The sequence below is a fragment of the Mytilus galloprovincialis genome, chromosome 13, assembly GCF_965363235.1.
Source record: "Mytilus galloprovincialis chromosome 13, xbMytGall1.hap1.1, whole genome shotgun sequence".
Classification (NCBI taxonomy): Eukaryota; Metazoa; Mollusca; class Bivalvia; order Mytilida; family Mytilidae; genus Mytilus; species Mytilus galloprovincialis.
Genome location: NC_134850.1, coordinates 73097522 through 73119186, shown reverse-complemented (window position 1 = coordinate 73119186; position 21665 = coordinate 73097522). Strand labels below are relative to the sequence as shown.

Here is a 21665-nt window from a genome sequence, read left to right as displayed (position 1 = left end):
GGGCCAGACCATCTCACCCCAAGAATACTGAAAGAACTCAACCCTAACAAAGCAAGTGGGCCAGACCATCTCATCCCAAGAATACTGAAAGAACTCAACCCTAACAAAGCAAGTGGGCCAGACCAACTCACCCCAAGAATACTGAAAGAACTCAACCCTAACAAAGCAAGTGGGCCAGACCAACTCACCCCAAGAATACTGAAAGAACTCAACCCTAACAAAGCAAGTGGGCCAGACCAACTCACCCCAAGAATACTGAAAGAACTCAACCCTAACAAAGCAAGTGGGCCAGACCAACTCACCCCAAGAATACTGAAAGAACTCAACCCTAACAAGCAAGTGGGCCAGACCAACTCACCCCAAGAATACTGAAAGAACTCAACCCTAACAAAGCAAGTGGGCCAGACCAACTCACCCCAAGAATACTGAAAGAACTCAACCCTAACAAAGCAAGTGGGCCAGACCATCTCATCCCAAGAATACTGAAAGAACTCAACCCTAACAAAGCAAGTGGGCCAGACCATCTCACCCCAAGAATACTGAAAGAACTCAACCCTAACAAAGCAAGTGGGCCAGACCAACTCACCCCAAGAATACTGAAAGAACTAAACCCTAACAAAGCAAGTGGGCCAGACCATCTCATCCCAAGAATACTGAAAGAACTCAACCCTAACAAAACAAGTGGGCCAGACCAACTCACCCCAAGAATACTGAAAGAACTCAACCCTAACAAAGCAAGTGGGCCAGACCAAGTCACCCCAAGAATACTGAAAGAACTCAACCCTAACAAAGCAAGTGGGCCAGACCATCTCACCCCAAGAATACTGAAAGAACTCAACCCTAACAAAGCAAGTGGGCCAGACCAACTCACCCCAAGAATACTGAAAGAACTCAACCCTAACAAAGCAAGTGGGCCAGACCATCTCACCCCAAGAATACTGAAAGAACTCAACCCTAACAAAGCAAGTGGGCCAGACCATCTCATCCCAAGAATACTGAAAGAACTCAACCCTAACAAAGCAAGTGGGCCAGACCAACTCACCCCAAGAATACTGAAAGAACTCAACCCTAACAAAGCAAGTGGGCCAGACCAACTCACCCCAAGAATACTGAAAGAACTCAACCCTAACAAAGCAAGTGGGCCAGACCAACTCACCCCAAGAATACTGAAAGAACTCAACCCTAACAAGCAAGTGGGCCAGACCAACTCACCCCAAGAATACTGAAAGAACTCAACCCTAACAAAGCAAGTGGGCCAGACCAACTCACCCCAAGAATACTGAAAGAACTCAACCCTAACAAAGCAAGTGGGCCAGACCAACTCACCCCAAGAATACTGAAAGAACTCAACCCTAACAAAGCAAGTGGGCCAGACCATCTCACCCCAAGAATACTGAAAGAACTCAACCCTAACAAAGCAAGTAGGCCAGACCAACTCATTCCAAGAATACTGAAAGAACTCAACCCTAACAAAGCAAGTGGGCCAGACCAACTCACCCCAAGAATACTGAAAGAACTAAACCCTAACAAAGCAAGTGGGCCAGACCATCTCATCCCAAGAATACTGAAAGAACTCAACCCTAACAAAACAAGTGGGCCAGACCATCTCATCCCAAGAATACTGAAAGAACTCAACCCTAACAAAGCAAGTGGGCCAGACCAACTCACCCCAAGAATACTGAAAGAACTTCATCAAGAATTAGCTCCAACAGTCACTTTCTTGTTTAATAAATCTATATATTTAAGAAAAACACCAACAGGCTTGGAACGCCCATTTGTCTGTCCAATCTACAAGAAAGGACCATGCCATGAATTCGAACCAGCAAACTACAGGCCTGTCTCACATACATCACATCATTTGCAAGCTAATGGAGCTACAATTTAATTTTATGGAGGGGGTTGGGATGGGGGTGGATGAAACTTGATTAAATAAATGGGGAATGTGTCCATTACGACACAGATAATGCCCCCGCAAGCATAATACATTATACAGGGACATAACTCAAAAACTGTAAAAGTAACACTTCTAAAATTTGAAGTTTAACTGAGTTAAATGGTAATAAGCATTATATTTACATTTCATTAAATTTAGTTGAGACAAACTTAAGTTAGAAATGGAAACAAAATATCATATAAGGATATAAAGGGCCAAAAAGTTCTGAAGACAATTAATAGAAGTGCTTATAAGCACTGAAGGGCAAATATTGTTTGAATTTTTTCAGTGAACATTCAATGCATTGTAAAGCATTGGTTGTAGTTAATGTAATTATTAAAATAAATTTTTAAGATTGGAGTTATCTTCCTTTGACCATGATTGTAGTTCATTAAAATTATTTTTCAAAATTGGAAGATAACTTCAATTCTAACCAGATGCTCTGCAGGGTGCAGCTTTATACGACCTCAGAGGTCACCCTGGACGGTTGGGTCAAGTATGGACACAACATTCAAGCTGGATTCAGCTCTAAATTTGGATTGTGATTAAATAATTGACACAGCATAGGTTTCTGACACAGAATGAATGTGGTCTAATGAACTTAAAATATTTTTTTTGCTTTTGAGCAATTCACTATGCTTTTGAATATTAATCCTCTCAAAAAAATGTTTGAAGAAATTTTCTTTTTTATTTATGAAATCTGAAATGAGAAAAATTGAACCCCATTTTTTTTTCACATCCCCCTAAACTTATCTCAATTCAAATTTCTAATGGAGTTTGCAACAATAACTACTCATTTAAATACATCATAAAATATTAAAATGTAAAAAAAAGGGCTTGTTAATTATCACTGACTGGTAAAGATTGTTTTAATTTATCAGTTGGTAGTAAAAGTGAATATACATTGTATATTGTATAAACCAATGATTTAAGTTGATTCAACTACTAATCTGGACAAAGAAAGATAACTCCAATTGAAAATTTTGGATCCTGATTTTGACCAACTTGAAAACTGGGCCCATAATCAAAAATCTAAGTACATATGTTTAGATTCAGCATATCAAAGAAGCCCAAGAATTCAATTTTTGTTAAAATCAAACTAAGTTTAATTTTGGACCCTTTGGACCTTAATGTAGACCAATTTGAAAACTTGACAAAAAAATTAAGAATCTACATACACAGTTAGATTAGATTCGGCATATCAAAGAACCCCAATTATTCAATTTTTGATGAAATCAAACAAAGTTTAATTTTGGACCCTTTGAGCCCCTTATTCCTAAACTGTTGGGACCAAAACTCCCAAAATCAATACCAACCTTCCTTTTATGGTCATAAACCTTGTGTTTAAATTTCATAGATTTCAATTTACTTATACTTAAGTTATGGTGCGAAAACCAAGAAAAATGCTTATTTGGGCCCTTTTTCCTTGAACTATTGGAACCAAAACTCCCAAAATCAATCCCAACCTTGCTTTTGTGGTCATAAATCTTGTGTCAAAATTTCATAGATTTCTATTTACTTAAACTAAAGTTATAGTGCGAAAACCAAGAAAATGCTTATTTGGGCCCTTTCTGGCCCCTAATTCCCATAAACTATTTGGACCAAAACTCCCAAAATCAATCCCAACCTTCCTTTTGTGGTCATAAACCTTGTGTTTAAATTTCATAGATTTCTATTTTCTTATACTAAAGTTACATGTATAGTGCGAAAACCAAAAGTCTTCGGACTACGACAACGACGACGCCAACGTGATACCAATATACAACCAAAAAAATTTCAATTTTTGCCGTCGTATAAAAATCAATTTAAACAATTTCATCATTGATATTTTTAGAACAGACATTAGATACCTATTTTTCCATTTGTAAAGGAGCATAACTCTAGAATGGTTGAAGTGACAACACAAAAATTCAAACTTGATCTGTATTTTGTAGTAATAAACATTGTGTATAAGTTTAATAACATTTGGTTGAGGCAAACTAAAGTTAAAGAACGGAAACAAAAAATTCAGCAACTTTTTCATTTGTTAAGGGGCATAACTCAACCACTTAAATGAGAAGCCACCAAATTTCAAACTTGATCTTAGTTTTATGGTACATTGTAATAAGCCTTTTGTATAAGTTTCATAATATTTGGTTGAAGCAAACCAAAGTTAGAGAACTGAAACCAACTGTGGGAAGTACGTACCTACGTACAGAAGGACAAGGGTTAAACTTAATGGTATCCGGTCGTTCCGGCCCCAAACCCATCCGGCCCCAAGTCAATCCGGCCCAAAGTCGATCCGGCCCAAGTCGATCCGGCCCACGTCGACCCGTCCCCAAGTTGATCCGGCCCCATAATAAAATATGAATTAACTATATTGATTTTGGAGGAATTTGTCACAAATTTTAACAGTATAAATGGAATTTGAAAAAAGTGTCCGATGATGGATGACAACAGGTCAGTGAAGTATTGGAGTACCAGTTAAAGAACCATTTTAAATCGATACGAAAATGAGAGTTATTGTGTCTGTTTGTATCGCAGTTTCTACATTTTTGAATTATAAAGTTATTTTCCATGATAACTTTTACTTTAAATTTCATGTCGATTTTTATTTGATCAGTTCACACATAGAATAGCTAAATAAATATATACAGTCCAATGGACCTATAAAATTTAACGCATCATAATGACTAATTTAATCAAATCATTATTCTATAATTGGTTTGTATATTCAACAGTTGTCTGATGGTTGTGAACTAAGGTAATGCCACTAGTAATCACTTAATTTAATCCAATGCTGATTGATTAAAGTTACGTAATCTGTTTTTCAACAAGATCTTCTGGTTGGTGTATATAATAATAATTTTGTATTTTTTTTCCAGGTTACATCATAGGCTTCTATAACATATATAATGTTAGAAATATAATAGAATATGAAACTATTTTATTCTATTCTATTGTATAACACTTGGGGTTTTTTTTGTAACATCGAATATATAGTCAATATATTTTTCTTATTTTGACAATATTTTGAATAGTTTGTAGATAAAAAAAAGTCATATGAGTATCCATTATTTTTATTGCCAGAAAATAACAAAACAATGACACTGAATGCACGTTTTCACTCTCTAAAATTTAATATCAGCACTTTAATAGTAAGGATTCAGCAAATCAAACAACATTTCTCAATTTGAGAAATTTTAAGAACTGAAAAAGAAAAACAAAGTTTGTATGTATCAGTTTTGGGATTGGCTTGTACCGTTCATGTATGTAACTATTTGTTATTACATGTTACACAAGATGAAAGACTTGTTAGGATCACAGTCAATTGAAAGAAAATGCTAATTACTGCTGATTAATGTTGATGTCTGAATTATTTTATATACGTTTTAATATAATTATATCCAATAATCTTGAAAACTTGTAATAAAAACATAATCAACCTAGTTGTTTCATATACTCATCTAGAGAAAATATTTTTCAAAGGCCTCTTTTATTTTTTTTACCGTACACATGGTACACTTTTAACATTATAATAAAAATAATAAACATTTATGAATTACAATTAATATATATATATTTATTTTTATTCCTTAGAAATATATTTTTGATTGGGGCCGGATCGACGTGGGACGGATCGACTTGGGGCCGGATCGACCCGAAAGCTTAACAGCAAACTTAATGCCCCCTCCGCTACGATTTTCATAATCTTTATCAATGACATCACTGATAACATACAATCAACATTTCGCCTGTTTGCTGATGATTGCACCATCAACCGACCAATAAGAACCATACGATATCAAGCCATCCTACAAAAAGATCTACATGTAACAGTAATAACAAAATTAGAACAGAAGTCAATGGAAGTGGAAAATGGAATTTAGCATCAGTAAATGAAATGTGATCTAAAACCCCAATAACAGAACCCTATTATATGCATGGTAAACAACTAGATGTAATCACAGATACGATATCAACAACATGGTAGCCAGTGCAAACCCAGCACTAGTCCAAATAATTATGACGTCTTGAAAGGCTATTATAATTTTTTTCTTTGACGCCTTACTTCGAAGTAAGGCGTCAAAGAAAAAAATTATAATAGCCTTTCAAGACGTCATAATTATTTGGACTAACCCAGCACTAGGGATGTCCTGGGATGCACAGCAAAAACTTCCACAGCAAACAATAATCAATGCTGTCGACACACTAGTAAAAGTAGTATACAGCAACCATATGGGATCCCTTTATATTATAGGCAAGAAACTATAGCGGGACTGCTCCATTATGGACATTATGTGTAATCATGGTAAAAGTAGTATTCCTTTCCAGTTGTCCTTCCAATATTCAGAAATTAGTAAGCCAAAGAAACATGTAAATTATAAGGGAACCCATAACGCGCTTACCTTACGTTAATGGTCTTTCTTCGAAGGGGAAAGGAAACGATCTTGTTTGTTTTTGCTGAATGTGTGTATGAATATGTGACAACTCGTCCCCAGTTGAAAATCACTCCACTTATTCACCAACTCGTCCCACTGTTCTGTTCTGTTCAGGTAAATTCCTCCGTTATATATCCGGAGCACTCCCACTTGGGGAACCTGATCCTGATCCTAAGGTCAATAATTGACACTACTGTTCTCTGTGTGCTATCTTCCTCCTCTTATGGTACACCGTTGCTCGAGGTAATATCTCGCGGTACTTTGGTATACTTGTTTAGGCGCAGGATCGGGAATCAGGGATTGCAAGTTCTTGGAATCTCCCTGATTTTGTAATATATTCCCCTACAATTTGCGATGTTGCTTCGTAGGTTTCTCTTTTTGGTGGTGCTAGTATTGACTGTATATTTGTTGGATCGATGTTAAGTAGTTCCATTTGTCTTCGCATGTCCTTTCTTTCTTGTTGGTATCTTGGGCAGTATAGCAGGAAGTGTTCTGATGTTTCTTCTTCTCCGCATTCACAATATGGCGTGAGGGATTGACCGATTTGGTTTCTGTATTTGTTAAGTCTGCTGTAGCCCGTTCTTATTTCTGACAATATTCTTCCTATTTGGTTGTTAGGCTTGTCTAGTTGTGCGTCCTTACCAACGATAGGAATTATGTTGAAAAGCTGTCTTCCAGTTTCACTAATTGTCCATCTGCTTTGCCATTTGAGTTTTGTAGACATCTTGACTGCACATCTTACATCTGACATGGTTATGACATTATACTGATCATTTAGTGATGAGGCCTCTTTTGCAGCGTCTTTTGCCAACTGGTCCGCTATCTCGTTCCCGGCTATATTAGCATGGCCTGGGATCCAAGATAGGGTTGTTAGTATGCCGTGTCTTAAGAGCGTTCCCATGCATTCTTTGATATCAGTAATTGTGTCGATGTAGTTAGAAGATTTCCAGTTCAGAGTCAAGATGCCTACAGCAGTCTGGCTATCTGACAGTATTTTAAGCTCAGAAAACTGGTCCTTTATAGTCGTTATACAGTGCTCCAGGACCATTAGTATGGCTACTAGTTCAGCAAGAAGTATCGATCCTCTATTAGCTACTGGCCTCTTTAGACTTATGCCTTGGCTATTTCCAGAATATACTACTGCTCCTGCCCCACATGGTCCCGGGTTACCTTGACATGAACCATCAGTGAATGCCACTACTGTTGAGTCTGTGCTGTCTCCTAATAGGTCCTTTACAACCTGTTTACTTTCAACAGTTTGTTCGGCTGTTCTGTTCTTTGAGCTACCTAGACGACTCCAATAACTTGGTGATCTCCTTAGCATGACATCTACCCCAGCTTTGTATGTGAATTCTGGTTCTATAAGTTTGATGTCAACTTTCGTGGCTTTGAACATGTCTATGGATTGGTTTATAGCTTTACCAAATGGAGAATCCTGTTGTTCATAGGTTGCGTTGTTTGTTAAATACTGTTCTAGTTGTTGTTTAATTGGTTCTGCTATGTTCTTTGATTGTATTTTTGCCAGTTCACGTACTGATATTTCCTCTATTCTGAGGTCTATGGGTTGTATGTTGGCTTCAACTTCCATTGCCTCTCTACCTGATGTTCCTGGTAGTCCTAGGCATATTGACAAGCCTTTTCTTTGTACAGCTTCTAATTTCTTCATATTCTCTGCAGATGTTATTTGCCAGACTGGGCATGCATACTCCATGATAGATCTAACCATGCTGTTGTATATTTGGAGTATTTTTGATCTTGATATTCCTCCCATGCCCTTAATATCTCTAATTACATATATTGCATTATTTGCCCTCTTCTGCATCAGATTGATGTGGGTGTCAAATTTAAGCTTCTCGTCTAGAGTTACTCCAAGTAGCTTCGGTGTTGGACTATATCTATAGGAGAAGGAGTTGACTTTTAATGTTTTCTGCTCTGCATCTGTGTTGCCTTTTGAGAATAGGCATACTTCACACTTTTCCAGGTTTACATTAATTCTCCATTTTTCTGTCCATTTTAAAATAGTTTTGACATCCTCTGAAGTTCTTTCTTTCATTTCCTTTATGTCTTTCCCCTTATGCCATAAAGTGCCATCATCTGCAAACTTGCAATTTTCTCCTTTTGTGTTATCCATTATATCAGCTATGAATATGTTAAACAAGGTGGGTGATAGTACTGACCCTTGTGGCAAGCCGATTTTGGTATCAAATTGTTCTCCAAAGAAGTTATTCAGCATACATCTGGCTGTTCGATTTGTGAGAAAGCTGTTTATCCATAACCAGGTTTTCCCCTTTATCCCAAGTTTATGCAGCTTGATCATTAACCCCTCACGCCATATTGAGTCATATGCCTTTTCAAGGTCCACTAGCCATGCAAGAGTTGATTCATCCTCATTGAAACCATCAGCTATTGTTTGGACTAACCGAAGTAGAGCATTGGTGGTTGAGTGATTCTTTCTGAACCCTTCTTGAGTTAAATCAATCAATCTGTGACCCTCAATATATGCCACAATGCGTTCTAGGATGACTCTCTCCATTAGTTTGCATATAATGCAAGTTAGGCTGATTGGTCTGTAAGAAGAGGATGAGTAATAGCTGGTTTTTCCTGGTTTTCTTAGAAATTTTACATCTGCCATTTTCCATTCTGTTGGTAATTCCCCTTTTTGCCATATGATGTTCATCATTGTTACTAAGGCTTCTGTAAATTTGTCACCTGCATGCTTATAGAATTCAGCAAACTGCTGATCTGGTCCTGGGGCAGTCCCCGTGCGAAGGCGGTATATCGCTGCTTCTACCTCGTCTTTGTCTATTTCTCTATCCAAGCCTTCTCTATGTTGATCTGTTTCATTTGCTGCCTGATACATGTTATTTAGTTCTTTGTATTCTTTGTTGATACTATCATAAAATTCTTTATCAAATGACTCATCCTTTAGGTGGCTACCTCCAAAGAAATTTTTTTGTAGAAGTTCAACTTTACTTTTGTTGTCAAATATTGGATCTTTATTTTCAACAATTAATGGGAGTACTGAGTTATCTTCTGTTTTCCTGGACATCTTTTTGTACGTGTTCCAGAAGTCTTTTGAGTTTTTAGCCTGATTTAGTTGGTTTACGAGGTTATTACTCCATTCTTCTTGTGCATCTTCCTTTGCCTTGTCAAAGTTGTCTTCTGCAATGATGAGTCTTTGTTTGTTTTGTGGAATGTTCCTCATTCTGTATTGTTTCTGGCAGTGATTTAGGTGTTTTTTGGCAGATGTTACTGAGCTACTCCACCAGCATGGCTTTTGGTGTTTTCTTGGTTTAATTTCTTTATATGGGATCATTTCTTTTTGTGTTGCATTTATGATGTCAGCAAATGACTGGTAAATATGGTCAACTGAGTTGTTATTTGCTGGCCTGTTTTCCAACCATTCACCAAACCTTTCTTCTGTGACACTTTTCCACTCTTCCCAATCTACCTTGTTAAGTTGCCATATTTTCTTTGGTGTTCCCCAATTATCTTCAGAGCAAACACGAAGATTAGTAAGGATACTGATATGGTCAGATCTGATGGTCTCGTGTGAAAGAGTGTCGCAACTTATCATATTATGTTGGAAATTGGAGTTCATCAGCATAAGATCTATAACAGAGTCTGAATTCCTTCGTGTTGGCTGGCCATCGTTTATGCAGATCATGTCTTGTTTGGTTAGCATGTTCTCTATTAGTTCACCAGCTTTGTTAGTTTTGATGTTTCTCCATTCTTGACTTTTGGCGTTTAAGTCTCCTGCAATAATCAAGGGAATATTGCTTTTTACGTCTTCGAGTTTAGAACACAGTTTTTCTATTTGGTCAGATCTTTCTGGTGGTATGTATGGGCACAGCAGTGCAAACTTTATGCCTTTGTCAGTTGTAATATTTACTGCTACTGATTCATATTCCAAGCTGGTATAGATGTCTGTTTCAATAGCAACAAATTTTCCATTGTTTTCCCTCACACATATTGCTACTCCTCCACCTTTTCTGCCTATCCTGGGTTTATCAAAGACTTTCCAGTTTAAAAATTTCAGTTTACTATTTACATCTTGAAAAGTTTCATTTATACATACAACATCAACATCAAAAGTATTTACAGTATTTACAATGTCCTTGTATGCCGTATTAATAGCTTGGGCATTAATAAGAAGGATTTTCATCCTGACGGGTTTCAGCACTTAGTATCCGTTGTATTTCTAGTCTCTTTAGCACTTGCTTATACTTTGGGCACCTTGCTGACGTTGACGGATGGTCTTCACCACAGTTCACACACTTGGGAGCTGACGTGCACTGTTTGAGGATGCACTCCTCCTTAGCACAGTTGCTGCAAGCGTGCTTGTAGGAGCAGATTCTTGCTATGTGGCCTAGTTTATTGCAGTTGAAGCATCTCGTCACTTTAGATTTTCTGTCTGGCTCAAATTTTTCTCTTTTGTCAGTCTCTGGGACATATATACCCTCTGATTTCAATGCTTTTTCTGCTGAGTCGCAATCTTTAAATGTTACTTTGACTACTGGAAGGTGTTTGCCTGTGTCTCTGTATTTTAGTCTGTGTACCCTGCTCACGTTGTAATCTTTACTTAGTTCTTTTTGTATGTAACTTTCCTCTATCTTTGTTGGTATATTGTGTAGGTATGTTACTGTACTCGTTTGTTGACTCCGACGTGGTGTATGAATTATGGAGTTACCACCTAGATTTGTTGTTGCCCAGGAGTCCACAATTTTCTTGCTATCTTTCTTGTCTTTGAGATGTAGTGCTATTCCACCATGTGGTAGACTATAAGCTGATTCGACTTTATTGGTTAATACTGGAATTTTGTTTAACTCCTTTCTGATGTTCCTACTGTCTCTAAGCGCTGTCTTATCTTCCACTATAATGTTGTCAATTATAAGTATAGATTGTGAGTCTGTTTGCGTACTCTCTGTGGGTTTTATGTATATTTTATTCTTTGTATCTGGTATGTTTTCATTTAGTAGTATTGTTTTAGTTATTTCTACTAATTTGTCAATCTTGTCATTTATGCTGTGTTCTATGCTGTTCTCATCTTTGTTCTTTACTTCCTTGAATTTGGCGCTAATTATTTCTTGTGCCTGTATGTATATAGGTGCCTTGGATATAACGCAGAATGCGCATACGAATTTGATTTTATCTTCGACAATCCTTTGTGCTTCTTTATTGGTATAGCTTGCACATGCACTATGCCACCATTTGTTACATATATCACAGGACAGCCAGATTACCTTCTTGATTTTTGATAATCCTTTTGGGGGGTCTTCCTGATTACAACCGTAACAGTTGTCCGTTTTTTCTACTGTCTGTTTTATTTCACTTTTGCTACTTTCTGAGCTATTAGTGCTTACTTTCCCTTCAAATGGATCTTCTTCTGTCTCATTAACAAGGACCAACAATTTGTTTGACAGCGACCTTGTGCTTTTTCTTTTAGGAGGCATCAGGAGATCACTTGATTATCTATACTTATATATGTATTTCCAATTTACAGGAATAAATTTAGTTTGTATGAGACTGTTTTTAGGTAAGTATTAATAAGAAAGTAAACACTCACCGCCCTGTATCCAGATTCTGTATCTTGTAAACACTTGCCTTGTCTTCTGTATTTCCAGTTTCAGCCTGCTAGATAATGGACTTAAGCTCTTCTTCTTCAACTAAAATTTGAAGGATTGCGTTATCAGGGATGGTAATAAAGCACTCTTTATACGAGTCTAACAAAAGTTTTTTAGTTATTGCCAAGCTTAATAGTTTCCCTGGATGGACACCGTCTTTATTATTCAATGAGATTTTAATAGATTTTCTTGATCGATGTGATCTTTCTTTTCTACTCCTAAAATAGAACTGGCTTGTTCTCACCGAGTTTGTACCCAACTTTTTATTTATACACCAGATTTTCTTGTTTAGAAATGTTATTTGTTTAGTCAGATTACTGTCCTCACTTTTAAAGATGGACGGATTATAATGCCCTTTATTTTTATTCCACTGTTGTATTGATGAAATAGGACAGTCCACTATTTTCAATTTTGCCTGTGTGTGAAACTTCTCTACTATTTTTATTGCTCTATTATATTCAGATATAATTTCCTCCACTGCTTTATTACTACTACTTCGCAGTCTTATATATTTGCCAGCCTTTTGCGTAATGTCACATGTACCGGCCCAAAGGTAAATAACAATTTTACCATGCCTTTTAACCGCCTTTGTGATCCTCTCTTCAATCAGATCTACAAGTTTATGTGTTCTTGCCCCTGAGCAGCACCAGAGTTCAAATGGGAACTCACTGTCTGGGGAAAAAATGTACCTTACTCTTTTAGAAAACAACAGACAGTTGAAGTACCACAGGTGAGAACAACACAATTTGGACTTCACTCCTTAAGCCTTAGGTATGCTGGACTGAGCTATACACTCTGGAATGAGCTGCCTGACGCGAAACGTGCGCAGTCGAACCTGAACCAGTTTAAAAGTATGATCAACAACTGGAAAGGCAACTCATGCAGATGTGGTTCTTGTAAATCTTAAAGCTTTTTTTTTTTTTTTTTTATGCTACTTTTAGAACTGGTTTAGCTTATCTATTTGTTTGCTTTGCACGTGCTTATAATCTAGTTTAGTGCCTTAATTGCTTGTGCTTGATTTTATATATATGAACTTTGCTTATACTTATGCAATATAGCTCTCTATATTGTCTATTATGTGTGCTGTATATGTCCTATATGTCTTAATATTGTATATGTTGTTATTGTTATTAATGTCGTCAAAAAGCTCTACAAAGCTCATGTTTGTAGTATTTCATGTAACCCGACTTAAAAATAATTTTTCCTATCTTATCTTATCTTATGGGATATATGGTTTTAAACTATTTACACAAATATTTACAGCTTAATTTAAAAAACTTGATATACAGGTACAACTGTGAATTTTAAAAACAAGTGTTTGAAATTATGTGCTATTTACATCATTTATAATTCTACCTGTAGGTTAAAGTTTATGATTTAAAAAACCGTTTTGATTCCTTTTAATGAGACGTTTCTATCATGTGTTTAATAAATGAAAGGATTAAAATGTAAACGAAAATTGATAAGACAATAACAATCAAAACCAAGGAGTAACCAAAGAATCACAAATCCAAAAGAAATCCTGGATAATCATAGGTCTGTTCTATGTAACTTTTGAATTTCAACCAAAGATGAAGAACTGGATCTTCCATCACTGTATTGGATACTTAAACTACATAAGTGTCCTTACACACAACGGTATATTGATGGGTCTTCCAAGTGCTCCACGAAACCTCTTTTTAAATTATTAACATCTATTTTTTCAGCAATCAAAGACGGGCTTTAAAGTTATTGTGAAACTTCATATTCTAGAGGTGGCGTGAATCAGGTGTGGATACTTAAAAATTCCAAAGATCTTTTACAGTACATACAATCTAACTCTCTTTCATCTTGTAACAGAATTAAAACATTTGTCTTTCTACTCTTTACACTAGTATTCCACATTTCAAACTAAAAGACAAATTGAAAGTGTTGGTATTGATGTCCTTCATAAAAAAGAAATGCCAACGTAGATACAAGTATCTTGTCTTAGGGAGGGATGAATCCTTCTTTGTAAAGGATCACTCTGATTCATACAAACAATTCTCTGAAACTGATATTATCAAGACGCTTGATTTCTTGATTGGCAACATAGTTGTTACGTTCGGAAGACGTGTTTTTCAACAGACTGTCGGCATTCCAATGGGAACAAATTGTGCCCTTCAACTTGCCGACTTGTTTCTTTATTGTTATGAGACTGACTTCATTCAGGAACTTCTAAGGAAGAAAGATAAGGTTAGCAATATCCTTTAACTCTACTTTCCGCTATATAGATGATGTTCTTTTACTAAATAATTCAAAATTTGGTGACTATATGGAACGCGTCTATCCCTTCGAACTAGAGATAAAGGATACTACAGATACAGTTAAGTCGGCCTCATAGCTTGATTTACATCCAGAAATTGAAAATGATGGTCGGTTGAAAACAAAACTTTACGACAAAAGAGATGAGTTCACCTTTCCAATTGTGAACTTACCATTTCTAAGTAGCAACATTCCAGCAGCACCTGCATACGGGGTATATATCTTCCAATTGATACGATATTCCAGTGCTTGCATTTCCTATCATGATTTTCTTGATAGAGGGTTGCTGCTCACAAGGAAGCTATTTAACCAAGAGTTTCAAATGGTGAAGTTGAAATCATCCCTTCGTAAATTTTACGGACGCCATCACGAGTTGGTTGACCGTTATGGAATAACCGTTTCACAAATGATATTGGACATGTTTCTTACGTCGTAACTACAATCCCCTCCCTTTCATGAATGTGACCTACCGAATTAGACTACCGGATTTGTTATTACATAAGCAACACGACGGGTGCCACATGTGGAACCGGATCTGCCTACCCTTCCGGAGCACCTGAGATCACCCCTAGTTTTTGGTGGGGTTCGTGTTGTTTATTCTTTAGTTTTCTATGTTGTGTCATGTGTTTTGTTGTTTCGGAGACTATAAAAGCTGTAAATAGGCTTGATGCGCCTTCTGTGAATCCTCTCTGTAGAGTTTTTTGGGATATAAATAGCTCAGGTTCTAGTCTGTCTTTTATTATTGCTTTAAATATCTTAGAGAATATACTAGTGACTACAATACCACTGTATGTTTTTTCATACAAAAAAGAAGATGTGGTATGATTACCAATGAGACATCTATCCACAAAAGACCAAAATGACACATAAATTAACAACTATAGGTCACCGTACGGCCTTCAACAATGAGCAAAGCCCATACCGCATAGTGAGCTATAAAAGGCCCCGATAAGACAATGTAAAACAATTCAAACGAGAAAACTAACGGCCTTATTTATATAAAAAAATGAACGAAAAACAAATATGTAACACATAAACAAACGACAAGCACTGAATTACCGGCTCCTGATTTTTCAAGACGGGTGTCAAAATTCATTTTTTAGACTGAGTTATGTCTAATTCTTAAAAAAACCATTTGCTTGATAGTGTAAGTTATTTCATCAGTGATTACACCAATGGCATGTATGTAATGTTTAGATTCGATGCCGTTCTCAACTGTATTTAATTTCTTCAACAAATGACAATTATAGATTATTCCAAAATAAATCCAATGGCATGTGATAGAAGCAGAAAATGACAAAGATAGATAACTCCAATATAATTTCATGTCATGTCATGGAAGCAGAAAATGACAAAGATAGATAACTCCAATATAATTTCATGTCATGTGATAGAAGTAGAAAATGACATTGATAGATAATTCCCAATATAATTTCAATAGCATGCGATAGAAGCAGAAAATGACAAAGATAGATAACTCCAATATAATTTCAATGGCATGTGATAGAAGCAGAAAATGACAAAGATAGTTAACTCCAAAATAATTTCAATGACATGTGATAGAAGGAGAAAATATCAAAGATAGATAACTCCAATATAATTTCAATGTCATGTGATAGAAGGAGAAAATGACAAATATAGATAACTCCAAAATAATTTCAGTGGCATGTGTTAGAAGGAGAAAATGACGAAGATAGATAACTCCAAAATAATTTCAATGGCATGTAATAGAAGCAGAAAATGTTAAAGATAGATAACTCCAATATAATTTCAATGTCATGTGACAGGAGAAAATGACAAATATAGATAACTCCAATAATTCCAATGGCTTGTCACAGAAGGGATAATGACAAAGATAGATAACTCCAAAATAATTTCAATGTCAGGAGATAGAAGCAGAAAATGACAAAGATAGATAACTCCAATATAATTTCAATGTCATGTGATAGTTGCAGAAAATTTCAAAGATAGATAACTCCAATATAATTTCAGTGTCATGTGATAGAAGCAGAAAATTACCTATATAGATAACTCCACAATAATTTCAATGACTTGTCACAGAAGCCTAGGGATAATGACAAAGATAGATAACCCCAAAAATAATTTCCATGTCAGGAGATAGAAGCAGAAAATGACAAAGAAAGTAACTCCAAAATAATATCAATGGCATGTGATAGAACCAGAAAATGTCAAAGATAGATTACTCCTATATAATTTCAATGGCATGTGATAAAGATGATAACTCCAAAATAATATCAATGGCATTTGATAGAAGGAGAAAATGACAAAGATAGTAATTCTATTATTATTTCAATGGCATGTGATAGAAGGAGAAAATGACAAAAATAGATAACTCCAAAATAATTTCAATGGCATGTGATAGAACCAGAAAATGTCAAAGATGGATAACTCCAATATAATTTCAATGGCATGTGATAGAGATAGATAACTCCAAAATAATATCAATGGATGTGATAGAAGGAGAAAATGACAAAGATAGTAACTCCAATATTATTTCAATGGCATGTGATAGTAGGAGAAAATGACAAAAATAGATAACTCCAAAATGATTTCAGTGGCATGTGATAGAAGCAAAAAATGTCAAAGATAGATAACTCCAATATAATTTCAATGATATGTGATAGAAGCAGAAAATGACAAAAATAGATTACTCCAAAATAATTTCAGTGCCATGTGATAGATGGAGAAAATGACAAAGATAGATAACTCCAAAATAATTTCAGTGTCATGTGATAGAAGCAGAAAATGTCAAAGATAGATAACTCCAATATAATTTCAATGTCAGGAGATAGATGCAGAAAATGACAAAGATAGATAACTCCAATATAATTTCAATGTCAGGAGATAGAAGGAGAAAATGACAAAGATAGTAACTCCAAAATAATTTCAATGACATGTGATAGAAGCAGAAAATGTCAGATATAAAATAATTTCAATGTCATGTGATAGGAGCAAAAAATGACACAGATAGATAACTCCAATATAATTTCAATGTCATGTGATTGAATAAGGAAATGACAAAGATAGGTAACTCCAAAATAATTTCAATGGTATGTGATGGAATCAGAAAATGTAAAAGATAGATAAATCTAAAATATTTTCAATGTCATATGATAGAATTAGAAAATGACCAGAATAGATAACTGCAAAATAATTTCAATGTCATGTGATTGAAGGAGGAAATGACAAAGATTGATTACTTCAAAATAATTTCAATGGCATGTGATAGGAGGAAATGAAAAAGATAGATAACTCCAAAATAATTTCAGTGCCATGTGTCAGAAGCAGAAAATGACAAAGATAGATAATTCCAAAATAATTTCAGTACCATGTGTCAGAAGCAGAAAATGTCAAAGATAGATAATTCCAAAATAATTTCAGTGTCATGTGACAGAAGCAGAAAATGTCAAAGATAGATAACTCCAAAATAGTTTCAGTGTCATATGATAGAAGCAAAACATGACAAGAATAGATAACCCCAAAATAATTGCATGTCATGTGATAGAACAGAAAATGACAAAGATAGATAACTCCAAAATAATTCAAAGTCATGTGATAAGATAGAAAATGACAAAGATAGATAACTCCAAAATAATTCAAAGTCATGTGATAGAAGCCGTAAATGACAAAGGTAAATAACTCAAGGATGATTTCAACAGATATGTTAATGTCTGTACAAGAGAACTTGCATGACTAAATATTTCTTAGATTCCATGAAATACTAAAAAAAAATTCAACAATCTATGTGATAAGCATTTTTCCATTGTATAAATTTCACAGATAAATGTGGGTTATCAAAACCCGTGACAGGACTTTAATAAAACCACTTATCAGTTTTTACACATTATCTTTTGTATTATGTTGGTTCAAGACTGTTCATCTGCAACTTTTAATCGTAGATATTTATGGAACCATGTAATTCTCAATGTCGTTCTCAATTATGGCTTTTAAGCAAACTTACAATAATTTATTTCCTATTGTTACAACTGTTTGTGTAAATTATATGTTGCTTAAATATTAAATGTGAAAACAAGTTTGTCATTTTCCTTTAATCTCCATTCCAATTATATTCGACTGCCATACAAGTGAGAGGTTTAGCTAGCTATAAAACCAGGTTCAATCCACCATTTTCTACATGAAAAAATGCATGTCAGAAATATGACAGTTGTTATCCATTCGTTGGATGTATTTCAGCTTTTGATTTTGCTATTAGATTGAGGCCTTCCCGTTTTGAATTTCTCCAGGGTTCAGTATTTTTATGATTTTACTTTTTTTCTACTGGAAATGATTAAATGAGAGAAAAGTTTTCTTTCTTATTTTAAACTCTCCTGACCCAAATGGCGATTTGAGCCTGCCTCATGTTACTTGCCCTGTTTACTATATACAAGGTTATAGGACTTGTCGCTGGAATAGGTTAACTTTTTCCAGCTTGAAAGTATTGGAATAAATAGGGAAAACTATCTGAAATATTATAAGCCTTAAAGGTCGATAAAGATCCAATTACTTAGCATAGAATATTCCATTTTTTCCAACACGCCCCGCGAAACACAAACAATATGGGAAAAAGGATACATTTTTACCTAATTGCAATAAATGAAAAGGTATACATTTTTAAGATCTAAATTACATGAAAAGGGTGGGGTATAAACAGATATCAGCTACAACCCCTATCAATTAAGTATTGAGGTGGCCACCGAGCGGTTTTTCAACATTTATATGCCCTGAAATTCTAAGAGTTTAAACTCCTTTCACTTTGGGTCTTCCTCAGAATTCAATATAGCCACTATCTTTGCATGTGTATCTAGACTGGTGTCATTCTTAAGTTATGTCTATGAGAAGAAACAGAGATCATACCTGGGAACCAGTACGCAAATAAAACATCTGTGAATGATATATATATCTCCCCCAAAAAGGGCGGTTTATTAAACAGTTGTATTTACACAGTGCAACCTGAAGACAAAATGTCCCTTTACCAATTTTAATGCAAAGCTTGAAAATTTGATAGGCTTTTTTATTCATTTTTAATGTAAAATAATTATTACAATGTATTAATATAAACAGTTTTTAGTTTAACGAATGATTGAATGTTACTAATATCAAACTATTTGATATCTTTAAAGATTACAAGCAGATAAATGTGCTCTTTCCACAATCACTGCATATGTCGATGAAAAAGTATGTCCCTCCTTTGTGAAACAACTCTCAAAATGGATTTCTGATTATAGTAAACTAGGGAACTTGCAAATGGACTATGCTCTATGGTCGGGTTTTTTGTCTCTTTGACACATTCCCCATTTCCATTCTCAATTTTATTATAACAAAACTTGACTACAATTATTGAAAGTGTATTCTAGTTAAGATTAATTGTAAAGCTTTCTCTGTCTTGTCTACAATTGGAATTTGCATGAATTGCTGCACTATCAAATTGACTAGGTCCATAATCAGTATTTTTCTAAATTGAATTATTTTCTTTAGATGCTTTTTCATGTTTGTAAAACAAATTCTGTCTAAAGTTATACAACATGATGGTTTGATAAATTTATTCATGAAAAAAAAAAATCAATCCACAACATACAGTACTTGAATGTAAACTGTAATAATCAACTGTTCATGCATGTACATACAATTCCATGGCAGACTGAACATGAACTTCCACAACATACAGTACTTGATTGTAAACTGTAATAATCATTTGTTCATGCATGTACATACAATTCCATGGCAGACTGAACATGAACCTTCACAACATACAGTACTTGAATGTAAACTGTAATAATCACATCTGTTCATGCATGTACATACAATTCCATGACAGACTGAACATGAACCTTCACAACATACAGTACTTGAATGTAAACTGTAATAATCACATCTGTTCATGCATGTACATACAATTCCATGGCAGACTGAACATGAACCTTCACAACATACAGTACTTGAATGTAAACTGTAATAATCAACTGTTCATGCATGTACATACAATTCCATGGCAGACTGAACATGAACCTTCACAACATACAGTACTTGAATGTAAACTGTAATAATCAACTGTTCATGCATGTACATACAATTCCATGGCAGACTGAACATGAACCTTCACAACATACAGTACTTGAATGTAAACTGTAATAATCACATCTGCTCATGCATGTACATACAATTCCATGGCAGACTGAACATGAACCTTCACAACATACAGTACTTGAATGTAAACTGTAATAATCAACTGTTCATGCATGTACATACAATTCCATGGCAGACTGAACATGAACCTTCACAACATACAGTACTTGAATGTAAACTGTAATAATCAACTGTTCATGCATGTACATACAATTCCATGGCAGACTGAACATGAACCTTCACAACATACAGTACTTGAATGTAAACTGTAATAATCACATCTGTTCATGCATGTACATACAATTCCATGGCAGACTGAACATGAACCTTCACAACATACAGTACTTGAATGTAAACTGTAATAATCAACTGTTCATGCATGTACATACAATTCCATGGCAGACTGAACATGAACCTTCACAACATACAGTACTTGAATGTAAACTGTAATAATCAACTGTTCATGCATGTACATACAATTCCACGGCAGACTGAACATGAACCTTCACAACATACAGTACTTGAATGTAAACTGTAATAATCTCAACTGTTCATGCATGTACATACAATTCCATGGCAGACTGAACATGAACTTCCACGACATACAGTACTTGAAAGTAAACTGTAATAATCAACTGTTCATCCATGTACATACAATTCCATGGCAGACTGAACATGAACTTCCACAACATACAGTACTTGAATGTAAACTGTAATAATCAACTGTTCATGTATGTACATACAATTCCATGGCAGACTGAACATGAATTTCACAACATACAGTACTTGAATGTAAACTGTAATAATCAACTGTTCATGCATGTACATACAATTCCACGGCAGACTGAACATGAACCTTCACAACATACAGTACTTGAATGTAAACTGTAATAATCTCAACTGTTCATGCATGAACATACAATTCCATGGCAGACTGAACATGAACTTCCACAACATACAGTACTTGAATGTAAACTGTAATAATCAACTGTTCATGCATGTACATACAATTCCATGGCAGACTGAACATGAACTTCCACAACATACAGTACTTGAATGTAAACTGTAATAATCAACTGTTCATGCATGTACATACAATTCCATGGCAGACTGAACATGAACTTCCACAACATACAGTACTTGAATGTAACCTGTAATAATCAACTGTTCATGCATGTACATACAATTCCATGGCAGACTGAACATGAACTTCCACGACATACAGTACTTGAATGTAAACTGTAATAATCAACTGTTCAT

At 35.2% G+C, this 21665-nt stretch overlaps 2 protein-coding genes across 2 annotated transcripts in view; both read right to left on the bottom strand.

Moving 5' to 3' along the window:
* The window catches only part of LOC143056406 (cyclin-D-binding Myb-like transcription factor 1), a 45941-nt gene extending 39526 nt beyond the window's left edge, over nt 1–6415 (bottom strand). Inside the window, exon 1 of the mRNA XM_076229496.1 lies at nt 6322–6415. The gene's annotated coding sequence lies outside the window, so the exon portion shown is untranslated. The remainder of the gene's footprint in view (nt 1–6321) is intronic.
* A 213-nt stretch (nt 6416–6628) lies between these two features.
* On the bottom strand, nt 6629–8065 carry LOC143056198 (uncharacterized). The gene has a single exon (XM_076229278.1). The coding sequence runs from the start codon at nt 8063–8065 to the stop codon at nt 6629–6631; it is 1437 nt and encodes a 478-aa protein (XP_076085393.1).
* Nucleotides 8066–21665: the final 13600 nt, after the last annotated feature.

Bases quoted from the DNA above. Each gene is read 5' to 3' on its own strand.
- LOC143056198 (XM_076229278.1), bottom strand. From the start codon at position 8,065: ATGGAGTATGCATGCCCAGTCTGGCAAATAACATCTGCAGAGAATATG.